A 13,780-nucleotide genomic window follows, 5' to 3' on the forward strand; every position below is an offset into this window, starting at 1 on the left:
GCTATTTGGTTTTGTATTGTGTGGTATGAATGAATCCAACAGAAACCGCATCCCAAAGCAGTTTGCTTGCTTCCTCCCGACCTGATAACTTTGGTTTCAGAGCTGCACAAAAGCCACAAAGGGTCACGGACTCCTGAGCGGTTAGCTCAACTGCACAGACAAACACAAGAGAGCACTTCCCAATTGTTTAGTTACAATTTGGTGCGACCTAGTGGTTCGCATTTCTGCTCATTTTTCTGCGATGAAAGTAATTTGCACTCAGAGGAAATTTAACACTTCTGCTCAACTGGTTATTAATTGCACTGTACTTGTGACAAAGATTTGCACAATTGAGTTGCGCGCTTAGAACACGCGCCTGATGATATCTGATCCAAACCACTCAACTCTGCCTCACCCATTTAAATACATTTCATTATATTCTTCCTGAATGTGTGTTTGACATTGTTCTTTAGTCTAGTTTATATTTTACTCAGTTCTTTGGTGGAAATATTTTGGTATAGCTTCAAATGTGCTTTTAACTAGCCTGTAAATTAGCTAGTTTTGGGGTGCTTATTTACCCAGTTTGCATCTTTAGCCAGTTGATGCTAACAGTTTTTTTCTTATAGTAGTGTTGAACTTGCGTGCTGGTCGCTGTCGTAAACAGGTAGGCTAATTATATATTTTTTTTATAAAACTTTATTTAATTTTAACTTGAAATCTGAGGGAGACACCTGATAAGCCCATCAGTGTTTCTAGTCTTCTTTGCGCATTTCTTTAAAAAAAAAAAAAATTCTTCACATGACATTTGTGTTATTTTGTGTGTGCTAAATAAATTACAAAAAAAATAAAAACAAGAAGTTAGCAAAAATGCATTGTTGGAATGGTTAGTGGCAGACGGTATGACATCACAAATAGGGAACAGTGGCTCATTTAAAACACTTGATTTGAGGTTAATGCAGCTCCTCAGAGAATTAACGTAGGGTTATTTAGTAAGATGGCCAGTGGGCGTCAAAGTGTAACACCCGTTGAGTGTTCAAGCTGTCAACTCGCTCGAGAAGGCTCATCCGAGGACAGATTGAGTTTCATGTCCATCCTCCTTAATGACCCGTCAGCGGAGAGGGCCGCTGCGTGATCTCTGTGTGATCCCCACCACACCCTCCTTCACATTCCCGCGATCCGCTCAGATGCGACCAATCTGGCTGACATCTGCGGCCCACCGTGTTATTACCCATAGATTGCTCGGACACCCCGCTTCCGCAAAGCCTCCCCGACGCATCTCAGGGGACGGCTCGGTCTTTCGGGGACCACCCCAGGGAGATGAATCCCCTCCACTGTTACATGTGGAAGGAGGGCTGGGGAGGCGGGGGTCTCCGGGGAGTCACTGACCACCAACTGTTGTGGAACACCAGGAGGCGGCGCGCTGCCCGAGCTTGTAAGGGAGCTAAAGGACAGCTAATGCGCTTTGACGCCGAGTAATTCTTCCATTTAAATCCAAATGCAATAAATGAGTTGTCATTGTTTGCAACACTGAGACGCTTAGTTACGGTAGCCTTAAAGAGACAAAAAACATTTAATGAAGACCTTGAATGTGGTCAGTGGTGATACAATTTTGATTTCAATGTACTTCAACGTGTCTTTGTCCTCAAGTCCTGTCCATGTTTCTGGAGGTGTGTGTGGGCAACCAAGTGAAGTTGTAGCGTCCTTGCGGGTCCCTCCTGACAAAAGCCTGTCCTTGAGGATAGCTAAGGGTCTTTACGCTACTGGCAGGGCTCAGGGACATCGCAAAAGCCAAGTCCGGATGTCCACCTTCACCCCGACCAACTTGCGACGGACTCTGGGGCGACCAAGAACAGTTCAGGACCGGACTGTTAAAAGGAGTCTGGCCAAAGTGAGTCACCTTGGAGACTGGTTGTCCTGGAGGTGGACTTCTGTGGTCTGGAGTGGATGCCATGAAGGCAGGATGACTTTGCGGACTTTCTGTGCTCCCATAGCTGCAGTCTGACTGTTCCGGTGAGAAGTTCTCCTGATACACAGTCGGCATAGAGGATGTGTCGATGGTGTCCGGGTCCTTCAGACCAAGAGTCCTCAGAACCCAAAGGTCCAGCTCGGAAGAGGAGGAACTGGATTCCGCGGAACTGGACTCAGTGGAATTGAACTCAGTGCTGAGGTTCCGGCAGATGCGTTTGCTGACCTGTAGGTGGCGCCGAACGGAGTTTTGGAAAGACCCACCGCTGAATGGCCGCTTCCTGTTTTGATTCCAGGTCTTGTCGCCACTCAACTTCTGCACAACATTTATTTTAGTCTGCTTAGCATGAATGGAGACTAAAATACAAATACTATACGAAACAATAAAAGTAAGCACAGCCCGATATAAAAATATCCATATTTGGATCGAGTTAGCTGGTTTGCCTCCCGAGTGTCATGTGACTCAATTTGGCGTTTTTGTTCTCACACCCATGTCAGGGGTGTGCAGACTTTTGTGAGATGCTGAAAGTGTGAATGTATGGTTGTCTACATTTTGGCCAGTTTGCTTGTTTATTTAACTGACTGATGAGCAATCTATTATTTGTCGACATTATTAAAAAAGTGCAACGATTGTCTCACTCCGGCTTTGTCTTCAAGATTCCTGACGAATGAAGAGTCGAGAAATTGTCGCAGTTTGTGGTTTTCCTCCTGGAGGCGACTCAGTTCCTCTTCTCGCTGCAAAAGCGTGTCCTCAAGCTGACCGCGACCATTCCATACACGCATACAAAGGACGATGAGCAACCTTTTCATTTCTGTATTCAAACAAGCACATTTTGATCTGAGAAAAGATATGTAAAGTGGCATTGTACCTGTTTGTTCCTTTGGAGGTGAGGCGAGAGCTGCTCTGACCACTGTCCACCAGCAGGGGGAGACCTGTTAAACACACGCTCCTCTGACACGTGCACGCGCATTAACTTTTAATATCAGTTTATGCCTAAATAAACATGGTCGCATCACTGATCACAATAATAATGAAAAGAAAATCTAAAAATATTTTTAAAACGAAATATTTTGACTGACCCCACGGACACGAGGAATGCTTGTCTCCAACATTGGTGACGTTGCACTGATCGATCAGGGACCACGTGTTGGTTAGGGTTTCCATAGAAACAGAAATAGATGACGTCTTAAAGATCCCTCTGAAGGGGGAATCAAAAATATGCTGAAATAAAAATATAAAATACATGCTAAAAAAAAAAAATTAGATAAACATTGTTTTATTAAAAATGAATCAAATACAAAAATATTAAAATACAATTGACATATTCTGATTTGAAAGTAAAGCAAATTATATAAAATAAATACCCTCGCTTGCTTAAGTAGTCTTTTAAATAATTATTTCAAATTAATTATTACATACCTCTATCCTTGCAATTTACTGATAGGGTTATTTTTTGTCGGCTCCATAAATACATTGCATACATAGCATGAAGCGTGAAAGTCACCAACTTACGTGAACTCACCGCAGCCACGCGCAACGGCGGATGTTCCCCACGTGCACGCGCGTCGCCAAACGAGAAGTCAGAGAAAGTAAAAAAAAAAAAATCAAATGTGGATATAATTTCAGAAAAAAAGATGAAGAGAACACATGCTGCTGCTTCTGAAGATGAAGATCCTCTGACCTCTCTGCTCCTAATAAGTCACACACACACCCTACTTAAAATACATGCACACACACAAAAGTAATCACAGCTCACCCAATCACATTCACGAACGGTTGTGACGTCATTACACCGTGCAGGTAGGAAACCACCTGAGGATGAGATGTGGTGATGTCAGCACATTTGTGATAAGATTTTGAGAGATAAATAAAATACGATCGCATTAATAAATGACATAAATATGTGAATTATAAGTCAAATCCACCAAAGAACAAACTTACTTCATAAAAATACTGGTTTGAATCAAAATAAAAATTTGTGTAAACAACTACGCAAGGACATAGAGCAAAGGACACAAGGTACGAATGAAAACAAATGAAGAATCATGTTTCCTACTTTTGCCCGCTTTGTCACGTGGAGAAGACCACAGAGTGACCATCAGGTGTTTCATACATATTATTATGGAATGGCACAATAACCTTGTGTTCACCATATGTGCCAATCAAATTCAGCAACAACTGCGGGTGCTCATATGCGCACCGGGAGGGTGTCACTTAGAACTTTGATGTCGGGCTTGTTGCCACGACGACACGCCGAGCCGCTCGTTTTCCAATTAGCCCCCGGGTTGCCGTACTTGCCGGCGGCGGGATGGCGGATTACCCATTTGATAGGCTGGCGACCAGCTGTTAGCCTTTGGCGAAACCTGGACGGGCAGCCAGGTGGGCCCTCATCCACTCGTTGAAGTTCAACTTTGGTTCCATCCAACATGAATGCAAGAGATTCTGCAAAATTTTGAAATTAAGGATGAACCTTTCAGCCATAATTCAGTGCAAACACTGAACATCAGTAAAAAGACACCATGTCTCATTCAGACTTAAAACTTGAATCGTCAAAATCCCCAAAAAGTGACTTGTGGGACCACAGGTGGTCTACCTGGTGGTCTAAGTCTAGTTGTGAGCACAGATGCTCAATCCCACCCAGCCCGCCTCCCGTTCAACGTCCCCGCTGGGAACCTAATGACGGGGGGACGGCCGACGGGATTTGTTGGACAACATCAACGGCTGCCTGGCTGCCGGCATAAGGATGGTGGCTGGTCGTCGTCACAGTCGCTCGTCTTTGTTGTTACTTGAAGAAAAGTCCAGGTTAATCTCGAGTGTGTGAGATGTCCCCTGAGGAAAAGACGACAATCTGGAGCATTTGACTTTTGCACAGGAGGTCACTGCAGAAATGGACCCCCCCCCCCCCACTCCCCGCTTAAATCACGCTAAAAATGTGAAAATGCCGCACACACCAACTTTGTTTTCATGCGTGCGTCCGCCGCGAGCTTGTTGTCGCTAATCTCAGCTAAGCTAAGAGCCCCTTTTTCCACTACTCAATAATGGCGGCCTGCTGAGAGCCGGAGGCCAATTAAAGCACCACGAGAAAGCGAGAGCGGGACATCGTCGACGCACCTCCGGTGGATGGCATGGCGGGAGTCCAGACAGCTGCTTTCAAGAGGAAAAATTGACTTCTGCTGTGTTGTACATAAATACAATGGAGTGCCCGGAGTGGTCGCCCACCTATCGAGTGTCAAATTAAACCGGCAAGGTGTTTAAGTGACTCCAAGAGCTAAATCAAAAAGTGACCATGGACCTCTGTGGAAATCTTGACTTTGGACTTTTGCACTCTATTATATTATTTTGGCCTAGTTGTTCTTCGCAGAGGATAAATAATACACGCCTCTCCTTTAAACTTTCCTTTCTTCTAAATGCTCGAGACTTGTAATTCTATGATTGAAGACTAATCCCCATGAATGCATTTTACTTCCAAACCGAGTTTCGACGTTCTTTTCTCAAGAGTGGCTGGTAGCTCCGCCTTCATTCCTGCAAATTATTGTGGTCTTGTTACATTCATCCACAAACATTATTTCATGAGGATTATGTCCAGCGGGAGCGGCGGCTTAATGACAGGTTACCAACGCCTCCCGAAAGCTCGGAGGGCTCGGGTGTCGTCCGGCGGCATGCCTACCCGCGCGCCAGGTGACATCATCAACCTGCGAGTCTTCCGATTGGCGGCTCGGTCGAGGTCCCCGCCGGCGCGTGCCAGAAGTGAGCATTGTGAACACCTTTTTGTTGAGCTAGAACAAAATGTTTCGTGGCCGGCAAGGTGCGAGTTGAGATTTGGATCATTCCGGCCTGCAAGCGTATTGTGTTAAAATTAAGTCCACAATGACCGAAACATAATCGAATCAAAGTCCTGTGATTTAAGATCCCCAAAAGTCCGTGAGCTTTCAGTCTACGTTTCAACGAGAAATTAGAGTTACTGGAAAGACGATCACGTTTTTTTTTTTCGCGACTACATTTTCAGGAATGCACCACGGTCGGAAAAGTGGGGTGCAGAGGGCGTGGGCAGCGTTGGATGACATCAGCGCGACCCGAGAAGGTCGTCAGCAATTAGCGGTCAAGTTATTTCCGTCATTATTAACGCGTTAGCCGCTATTATTAGCGCAGGTGTGTTTTCTCAATGAGGGCGAGCGAGATGAGGAGATGGAGGTTGCCAGGCACCCCCACTAACATGAACACATTTACCCAGTGGAAAAGGGGTACAGGAAGTGATGTCACGTGGGAGGCTGCACATTGGAAAGACACACGGACAGCTGCTATAAAACCTGACATCAAGTCAGCGCACGGCAAGAGACAAGAGGACTTGTTGAAGGTAACGCGTGTGTGTGTGCGTGTGTTTGAGTGTGTTTGTGTGTGTGTGTGTGCACATGCAGGTGTCTGCATGTAGAGAAAAAAAAAAAAAGTTTTATTTTCACACTTGTTGGAATAATTGCAATATTATTGATAATATAAAAATTTGGAATGCTTAATAAATGCCTGCTGCAGATCATAAAATAAAATATTCTGATCTGATACCACACTTTTTTTTTTTTCAAGTAAACTTTTTTTTTGTATTTTTGCATGATGTCATGTTTGCACGTTGGTGGTATTTTAATCTATACTGAAGGAAAGGCAAGGCAGATTAATTTATACACCACATTTCATACATAAGGTAACTCAATGTGGTTGAAATAATTCCAAAAACAACATTTAAAGGTAAAATCATGTCATGTAAGAGAATTTTAAATACAAGAAATACTTTTATTACTCAGACATAAGTCTTCATTTATTTATCAATCATGGCTGCTCTTTAAATAAACTCAATGTCAAAGAAAAGTTTAAAATGTTGAAGGTGAGGTATTTTTGTGAATGGAAGAATTTCCTGCATGTGTGTCATGAATGGGACATGCATCAGGAGTGTGTGTGTGTGAACGTCAACCTACAGTGTGCATTATCGAGAATGTGTTTGACGTTGCCGGCATGCGTGTGCGCAATAGCGTACATGAGCGTGCGCCTCGGGGGAGCTTGTTTTTGGACGGTCAAAAGGCGTTTATTCGCAGAGATGGAAAATGCTAAAATTAGCCCGATGTTGCTGGACAATACGCATCCCCGTCAGCAGAGCTAAAAGTGGTCCGTCCGTGTGTGTGTGCATGTGTGGATTCCACTCCAGGTGTTAGCGCGCGGTACAAATGTCTTTGTAGGCTAACATGCTCAGGTGGGAGGTGTGATGCGTTTGTGTGTCGCAGATGCACTTGTGCGGCGCTCTGCTCTTCATCTGTCTGCTGTCCATCAACATGCCTGAAGGCGACGCCCACGAGCTGAGGCCACCGCAACAGGTCAATTCCTGTTTTCTTTTTTCGACATCATGATATGTTTTTAAATATTTATCTCTTCTGTTGAAGAAGCGATTCGAGGTGTCCCAATACTTCTGTCTATGTGGTGTACCTGATCTCACATACCTGTGTTGGCGTTTGCAGCATGAAGATGCTTCGACGAGGTCCGGGCCCACCGCATTAGTCCACCCGGAGGTGACCAAAACGCTCCAGCCAGATGGTCGAGCCAAGGCGGAGAATGATGTCACGGAGTCCAAGAGGAAGATGAGTTTCCTCGGGAACACGCTGGATCGGCTGTCCATTGGCGCCGTCAACGCCAAACATGCGGCAAACAGGCAGAGGTCAGAACACATGGAAATGAAATTAGGATCTGGTGAAATAAAACACTTTTTTTTTTAAACTTTGTAATCTTATTTTATTCTTGATAGGTATTTATTTATTTCTTGGGATGTGTTGTGCAGTACCTGAAGTGTCATTTGTGTGGCTGTCAGAGTGATTGAGTTGCCACGGCGACGCCTCAGCCTCCCTCCCATGGACAGGCTCGGGATGAGACACTTGCCAAATAGAAGAGGATGAGTGAACCCATCTATGGAGAATTAAGGTACGTACTGCACGTCATTGCCACGCACTTATTTAACTATTAATACTCAGTATGCTCCGCCCCTTCACAGGCCTCAGCCAATCAGGAGCTGGAACACTCGGAACCGGTCAATCGACGCATCGGGAAGTCAAGACTTTTTTTAATACTTTAAATAGATCTTTGGATATGTGTCGAAATATATTGCTCCTCTTTAAAACACCTCCTTTTGTATGTTTTAGTAAAGAGAAAAATAGTATAGATTAAAGATTGTAAAGAAAACTGGGTTTGTTGAGTGTTATTTCTTTATAGTGACAACGATGACATTTAAGCACTTTAAGAGAGTAAGAGGCTAGTTGATTTTAACTTTTTTTTTTTTAATAAAAAATATCCTGGACCCACAACAGAACAGTGCACAGAAAAGCTCTACACTTAGACGTTGGACATCAGCATGATTTCAGGAGGCAGCAACGGTGAGGATGTGACATCACCGGTGACTTTGTTTAATTTAAGCCTCTTCCTATTGACAACTTGACATTTCACCTTATCATGGCGACAACTGAGAACGTCTTACCAAGTCGACGCTCTGAATAGACGGGAATTAAAAGAGTAAGAATTCTTGTGTAGAGCTAAACAGAACAAAAATCAACTGAGAGAAGAAAATAATTCCTAGAGAAGTTAAAATCAGAGTGGCATGCGATTTCCTTCCACGCTGATTTTAACGGCATGTCCTGTCTTTGTCAGGCGGCGGATGTCCGCAAAGCGCCGCATCTGCTTGTCCACCCGAGACATGCCCTTCTTCGCAGAACCCTGGGGAGAAAAAATGGCAACGTTAACTCATTTACTTTCTCAACATTCCTGTATAGTTTTCAAATTGCAACACACGGTGACTTACTCTGCTGGATTCCATCTCGACGTTCCATTTGGGTCGGACGACGTAGTCTTTGTTGGAGGGCATCGGCACTCGAGCCCTGGCGCAGAAACCCGGGTCGCCCGGTCGGAGCGCTCTGTGGACACGTGCGCAATATGTTAGGTTGTGTTCTTTGATTGTTGTTACTTGAAATATTTGAATAAAAATGTGCATCTTTATCGGTTCTCATTCATACAAAACAGGAAGTTGCGTGACCAAACCAAATTTATTATAAAATGGTCTCCATTAAGCTTACTTCTCCTCTCCCGTCAGCTGTTTCTCCAGGTCTCGACGGGGAGTTTGTCCCGCAGAACTGCAGAGACAAAAAAAAAATGGAAGAAGAGGTCAGCTTGGGCGTGGACGCGACCGACCGGGTCTGTTCGGCCCAAGTCTCATGCGGGTTACTGTCCACTGCAAAACAGCCGGTGTGACGTCAAACAATAACCAGTAAAGAAAATAATAAGTAAAAAATAGTTTTAGCTTTTGTTAATGGTAATAACCTCAGTGCACACGCGTGTTGGAAAACAAACAACACACTAAATGTACCAAACAGTTAGTTCGGCATGACCTCTATTCTAACAAACTCATTCAATTCTTCCAATTTGGGGGATTGTAAATTCCCTTGTCGGGCCCGCCCAACCCCAAGCGAAGGAAAAACACCAAGCAAGTCCAGCAAGTAGTCACATGTTTGGAACATGTAACATGCGAGATGAGAGAACCTGCTTGGTGGAGAGAAGACGTCCGGTTCCTCGGCTCTCTCCACTCTCTGTGGATGACTGAGGAGGACGAAGAAGAGGAAGGTAGGAAAAGGACGAAAGAGCGAAGAGCAGACAGACAATGGAAAATAGGGCTGGGCAAATTTGCCAATTTTTTTTTTTTTTTTTAATCGATTCAGGTTTAGTTGTAAGGAAGATCTGACTTTATATTCTAAGGCCAGATTGCCCAGCCTTACTGGAGAGTAGAACGTGGTGATGATGACGACTAGTGAGGACGCCAACTCGTATTACAGGTGAAAGAGGAAACGTGAAGGCAGGATGTGCGGCCGAGGAAGGAAGCGGTTCTTTGGGGTCTACCTGAGTCGTCTGCGCTGAGGCATCTGTTGGTCGAGGTCACGCTGCTGCCGCTCCTCTCTCGTCATTCCCTTGTAATTGGACGTCAGGCCGAAAATGGGCCGCGACCACTCGTCTGTGACGACAGGAAGTGAGTTTGGCGACAAGAGGAAGAAGCGGCTTGTGTGAGGAAGTGGGTCTTACTGATGAGCTTGAGGGCCAGGTCTTTGTTGGATCTGGACTCTTTGGGGTGCTTGTAGAGGAACATGACGGCGCGGCCGATGCCGCTGTGCTTCAACGTCTCCTGACTGACGCTGGGCAGCTGAAGGCAAAAGTTCAAAGCGGGTGTTGATTGTCCGTTTGAACCTTTGTTAGAACACACCGGCTTGGTTTGTACTCACTTCCTGGAGGATCTTGAGCAGCTCCTCTCGGATCCGGAGTGCCGGCAATGACTTGTCTGGGAGCGGGCTGATCCACTCTTTGATGGCCGTCATGACGCCGCTGTCGATGAACGTGTCTTTCAGATCCTGCCTGAGCAAGCGAACAAAGGGGACCTTGGCTTTGAATCTTTGATATCTTCATTTGTTTTCATTTTTTTATGTGGCATCTTGGTGCAACCGAGTGAATTGAGAGTTTCATTTGCACAAAAAGTTTCATTCTACGGGCATAAATACGAATTTTTTTTTTTTTTTTACTTTTTTAGATGCATGACCACTTGAGGCAGCAGAGTGAGCTTCTTGAGCGCCGGCTTTTTCGCACTGTTCAACGTTCTGTCCTCCTGGAAGAAGAAAAACAAAATGAATTTAGGACGATGAATAAGCGGCTAAAGTTTTTTTTTTTTTCTTTCGTGCAAGTTTGCCGGTCAGACCTCCGCGGCCTCGTTCATCTTGACGATCATGGCGCTGACCACGTCGTCAGCGTCGCTGATAAACGTTCCGCCGTCTCTGTGCCGCCGCCGCTTGCCGCCCATGGCCTTCTTGCGAGCCAGCATGATGTCAAAGTCGGACATGAAGCTGATACTGAGTAGACACAGGCAAAGGCAAAAGTTAAAAACAATAAAATTTCTCTTTCAATGCCCAGAAAATTTCCACTGAAAGATCTATACAAAAGAAAATAGAAAAATGTGCGCGCATGTCAACGCCTACTCTTGGCCTCTGTGACGGATTCCCTCATCAGAATCAGAGTCCTCCATCTTCTGCAGCTTCTCCTTGGCCTCCTTCTTATCCTCCAGGTCCTCCTGGTTGAAGCCCTGCGTATACAAATACACATGTAACATTAGCATGTAGCATCTGGCACACACACACACAAGCGGGTGTAGATGTAGCGCCCCCTATGTGCTGCACGTGTAGTACTCACCGTGAACTCTTCCTCCTCCTCATCGCCTGACTCTCCAAAGATGTCTGCGATCATTTTTCTTTAAGTCAAAAAGAACACAGATCAGATATAAAATCACTTGAAGCCCCCCCCTGGCCTGAACTGAAGGTGAAAAAAATATATGGCTAACAACGTACCGTATTGTACAAACAAAAATCCTGTCTGCTGGGTTGAATATGATTGACATTTTCGGGGGTGGACTTAAAGTCTTACATATTTAAATTCAGCTCATAAAAACAAAAGCTACAAGATGGTGCACTCACTCCTCCTGGTTGTCGTCGTCGTCGCTGTCGCTCCCGAAGAGCGCCTTCTCATCTTTGTTTTCCCCCGCCGCCTTGTTGCGGTCGTCGTCGTCGCTGCCACTGTCGGAGCCCAGCTCCCGGAGCTTGGCGGCCATGCTCTTGTCGATTCCGCCCGACTCGCCGTCGCTGTCGGAGTTGTCGTCGGAAACCGCGCGACTCCTCTTGACAGCTGAGGATATGACAAGATAGAAACTTTGTGGCCCATTTGCAGAAACAGAAAAAAATGTATGTCTTACTATGTAATTTTTTAAAAAATTATTTAAACTAACTATTTCACAGGACGAATGAATTTAAAAAGTAACATCACTGTCTCACCTGGTTTTTCCATCTCATCATCCTCACTGTCTGACACGATGGCCTTCTTCCTCTTCACTGTAACACAAACCACAATTGATTAACTGATTAATTGAGGTCATCAGTGTTTTGAGTTTATTACCTGGCTGCTCATCATCACTGTTGTCCGAGCCTTTCTGCTTCTCTTGCGCTTCTCCGTCACTTCCCACGACATCGGCGGCTTTCTTCTTCTCCTCGCCGCCACCGTCCTCCTCGTTCTCACTGTCCGACCGCATGACGGCCTTCCATTTGCCTCCCCCACTCTCTTCGGCCTCTTCCTGGCGTGCATCGGACTCATCACCAGAGTTCAGTGCCGCCGCTGTCTTGCGTTTGGGCGGCGTCTCTGTGTCAGAGTCACTGTCGGCAGCGGATTTTGCTTTGGTGTGCTCGTTGTCAGAGTCACTCTCCACCGCCGCTGCTGCTGCTGCTGCTTTAGCTCTGTCCTCCTCCATGTCTGAGCTGCTCCCCCTGCGCGTCACGGGGGACGAAGCCTCCCTCTCCTCATTGTCTGAAGCGGCCCGTTTGACCGGCGCCTCGTCCTCCGACACGCTCATTCTGCGTTTTCCCACAGAGTCATCGTCGCTGTCAGCGGGCTTTGGGCGTTCCGGCTCCGAATCACTCCCCTGGTTGTCGCGGCGACTCGGAGCCTCGGCCTCGGAGTCGCTCATCCGATCGTCGCGGCGAACCGGAGCCTCTGCTTCGGAGTCGCTACCCTGGTCGGCGGGGCGACGTGGAGGCTCAGCCTCGGAATCGCTCCCCTGGTCTTTGTGGTGAACAGGGGCCTCGGCCTCAGAGTCACTTCCTGGGTCATGACGGCGAAGGGGAGCCTCTGCCTCAGAATCGCTTCGCTGGTCGTTGTCACCATGGCGACCAGGCGCTTCCGCTTCGGAGTCGCTGTCACCACCTCGTCGGACGTCATTGTCGGAGTCGCTGTCATTTTGATGTTTGGTGTAAGACGCCTCCTCGTTGTTACTCCCCTCGTCCTGAAGATGAAATCATGTCCCATCAATACAAGGTTTCAATAACCGCTAACCACAATATGGTTGGCTACTTGCAGAGTTGAGTAACCAGTCGCCGCTTTGAAATTAAATGTTGTGCAAACCTACAGCCATGTCGAAGGACAATAAAATAATAAATATGTCTGACCTCAGAATGATGTTTGTTGCTGCTCATGTCTTCGCCATCCGATGCCTGGTGTTCATCCTGAACAGGAGTTCCGCCTCCGTCATCTGTGGAGAAAAACATTTTTTAAAAGATTCACGCTGTTAATCATGCTAAATAATGCTTGCATCGCTAAAGGTCGCTACTGACAGATTCGATTTTCGCCAATATTCGTCAGAAAAGTTGACGAGTTCAACAAGGTCTGAAGATGGTTGGTAAACAAAACACTCTTTGAGGAGTAGACGTTTTTGGTAACTCTAGAAGTTAACAAATAAGATAACACTGTGTACGAGAATGAAAGAGTTTTTAGCAAAATGAAAGAACTGCGTGTGCTTGTTATGTAGCAAAGACAAAGTATTTACCGGAGTGGCTGCCAGACATGAATTCGTCCTCTTCTCCGTCCATTTCCAGACGAAGACGGCGTTAAGTTTAGACGAAAGGAAAGCACGACCACTCTTTTATTAACTACACTTTGTTTAGATTGAGGCGGTCAAACAAAACGTGAAGAAATAGAGACTGTTGGATACCAACTCAATGTCCGCCTGTAGTAGGAGGAAGGCGAGCCAAAATGGTGCGGCCCGGCCATATACGCATGCGCAGAGATCATCGGCGACTATTAGTGACGTAACATAACAACCAGACTTAATATTTAGTTTTTAAAAAATACACGTATGAATTCAATCAATATCACGACAAGTAGTACCTTTAAATCTATAACCATAGTGATCCTAATATCATTTTTATTTTATTTTACAAATGACTACTCTTGTTTTTC

At 45.6% G+C, this 13,780-nt stretch overlaps 3 protein-coding genes across 4 annotated transcripts; 1 reads left to right on the forward strand and 2 right to left on the reverse strand.

Annotated features, from left to right (window-relative positions):
• Positions 1–1,563: 1,563 nt before the first annotated feature.
• On the reverse strand, positions 1,564–3,142 carry gmnc (geminin coiled-coil domain containing). Its single transcript, XM_061281539.1, has 4 exons — positions 3,025–3,142; positions 2,814–2,896; positions 2,584–2,700; positions 1,564–2,260 (listed from the first exon to the last, which is right to left on the reverse strand). Exons 1-4 carry the CDS (start codon positions 3,107–3,109, stop codon positions 1,622–1,624), a joined length of 924 nt encoding a protein of 307 aa, XP_061137523.1. The 5' UTR covers positions 3,110–3,142; the 3' UTR covers positions 1,564–1,621.
• A 2,988-nt stretch (positions 3,143–6,130) lies between these two features.
• ostn (osteocrin) lies at positions 6,131–8,143 on the forward strand. Its single transcript, XM_061281551.1, has 5 exons — positions 6,131–6,299; positions 7,213–7,302; positions 7,444–7,640; positions 7,791–7,900; positions 7,971–8,143. Exons 1-4 carry the CDS (start codon positions 6,159–6,161, stop codon positions 7,873–7,875), a joined length of 513 nt encoding a protein of 170 aa, XP_061137535.1. The 5' UTR covers positions 6,131–6,158; the 3' UTR covers positions 7,876–7,900; positions 7,971–8,143.
• An 89-nt stretch (positions 8,144–8,232) lies between these two features.
• LOC133155864 (protein IWS1 homolog) lies at positions 8,233–13,587 on the reverse strand. 2 transcript variants are annotated; one of them, XM_061281476.1, is made up of 16 exons: positions 13,368–13,587; positions 12,991–13,073; positions 11,948–12,827; positions 11,827–11,883; positions 11,473–11,680; positions 11,192–11,249; positions 10,981–11,084; positions 10,704–10,854; positions 10,531–10,613; positions 10,237–10,366; positions 10,040–10,157; positions 9,860–9,971; positions 9,506–9,562; positions 9,043–9,099; positions 8,772–8,883; positions 8,233–8,686 (listed from the first exon to the last, which is right to left on the reverse strand). In XM_061281476.1, exons 1-16 carry the CDS (start codon positions 13,408–13,410, stop codon positions 8,561–8,563), a joined length of 2,379 nt encoding a protein of 792 aa, XP_061137460.1. In that variant the 5' UTR covers positions 13,411–13,587; the 3' UTR covers positions 8,233–8,560. The 2 variants fall into 2 exon arrangements, with proteins under 2 accessions (XP_061137460.1, XP_061137461.1); XM_061281477.1 differs by lacking the exon at positions 9,506–9,562.
• Positions 13,588–13,780: the final 193 nt, after the last annotated feature.

The sequence above is a fragment of the Syngnathus typhle genome, linkage group LG6, assembly GCF_033458585.1.
Source record: "Syngnathus typhle isolate RoL2023-S1 ecotype Sweden linkage group LG6, RoL_Styp_1.0, whole genome shotgun sequence".
In the NCBI taxonomy this organism is placed as follows: Eukaryota; Metazoa; Chordata; class Actinopteri; order Syngnathiformes; family Syngnathidae; genus Syngnathus; species Syngnathus typhle.

What these genes read in the sequence shown, in the direction of transcription:
- LOC133155864 (XM_061281476.1), bottom strand. Translation starts at nt 13,410, where the DNA reads ATGGACGGAGAAGAGGACGAATTCATGTCTGGCAGCCACTCCG. An exon ending in AGGAGGAGGAAGAGTTCACG is followed by an intron (nt 11,085 to 11,191) that starts GTGAGTACTACA and finishes TTGTATACGCAG; the next exon opens with GGCTTCAACCAGGAGGACCT. An exon ending in CCTGGCCCTCAAGCTCATCA is followed by an intron (nt 9,972 to 10,039) that starts GTAAGACCCACT and finishes CTGTCGTCACAG; the next exon opens with ACGAGTGGTCGCGGCCCATT.
- gmnc (XM_061281539.1), bottom strand. Translation starts at nt 3,109, where the DNA reads ATGGAAACCCTAACCAACACGTGGTCCCTGATCGATCAGTGCAACGTC. An exon ending in ACCTCCAAAGGAACAAACAG is followed by an intron (nt 2,701 to 2,813) that starts GTACAATGCCAC and finishes GGTCGCGGTCAG; the next exon opens with CTTGAGGACACGCTTTTGCA. An exon ending in ATCTTGAAGACAAAGCCGGA is followed by an intron (nt 2,261 to 2,583) that starts GTGAGACAATCG and finishes AATGTTGTGCAG; the next exon opens with AAGTTGAGTGGCGACAAGAC.
- ostn (XM_061281551.1), top strand. Translation starts at nt 6,159, where the DNA reads ATGAACACATTTACCCAGTGGAAAAGGGGTACAGGAAGTGATGTCACG. An exon ending in GACAAGAGGACTTGTTGAAG is followed by an intron (nt 6,300 to 7,212) that starts GTAACGCGTGTG and finishes TGTGTGTCGCAG; the next exon opens with ATGCACTTGTGCGGCGCTCT. An exon ending in AGCTGAGGCCACCGCAACAG is followed by an intron (nt 7,303 to 7,443) that starts GTCAATTCCTGT and finishes TGGCGTTTGCAG; the next exon opens with CATGAAGATGCTTCGACGAG.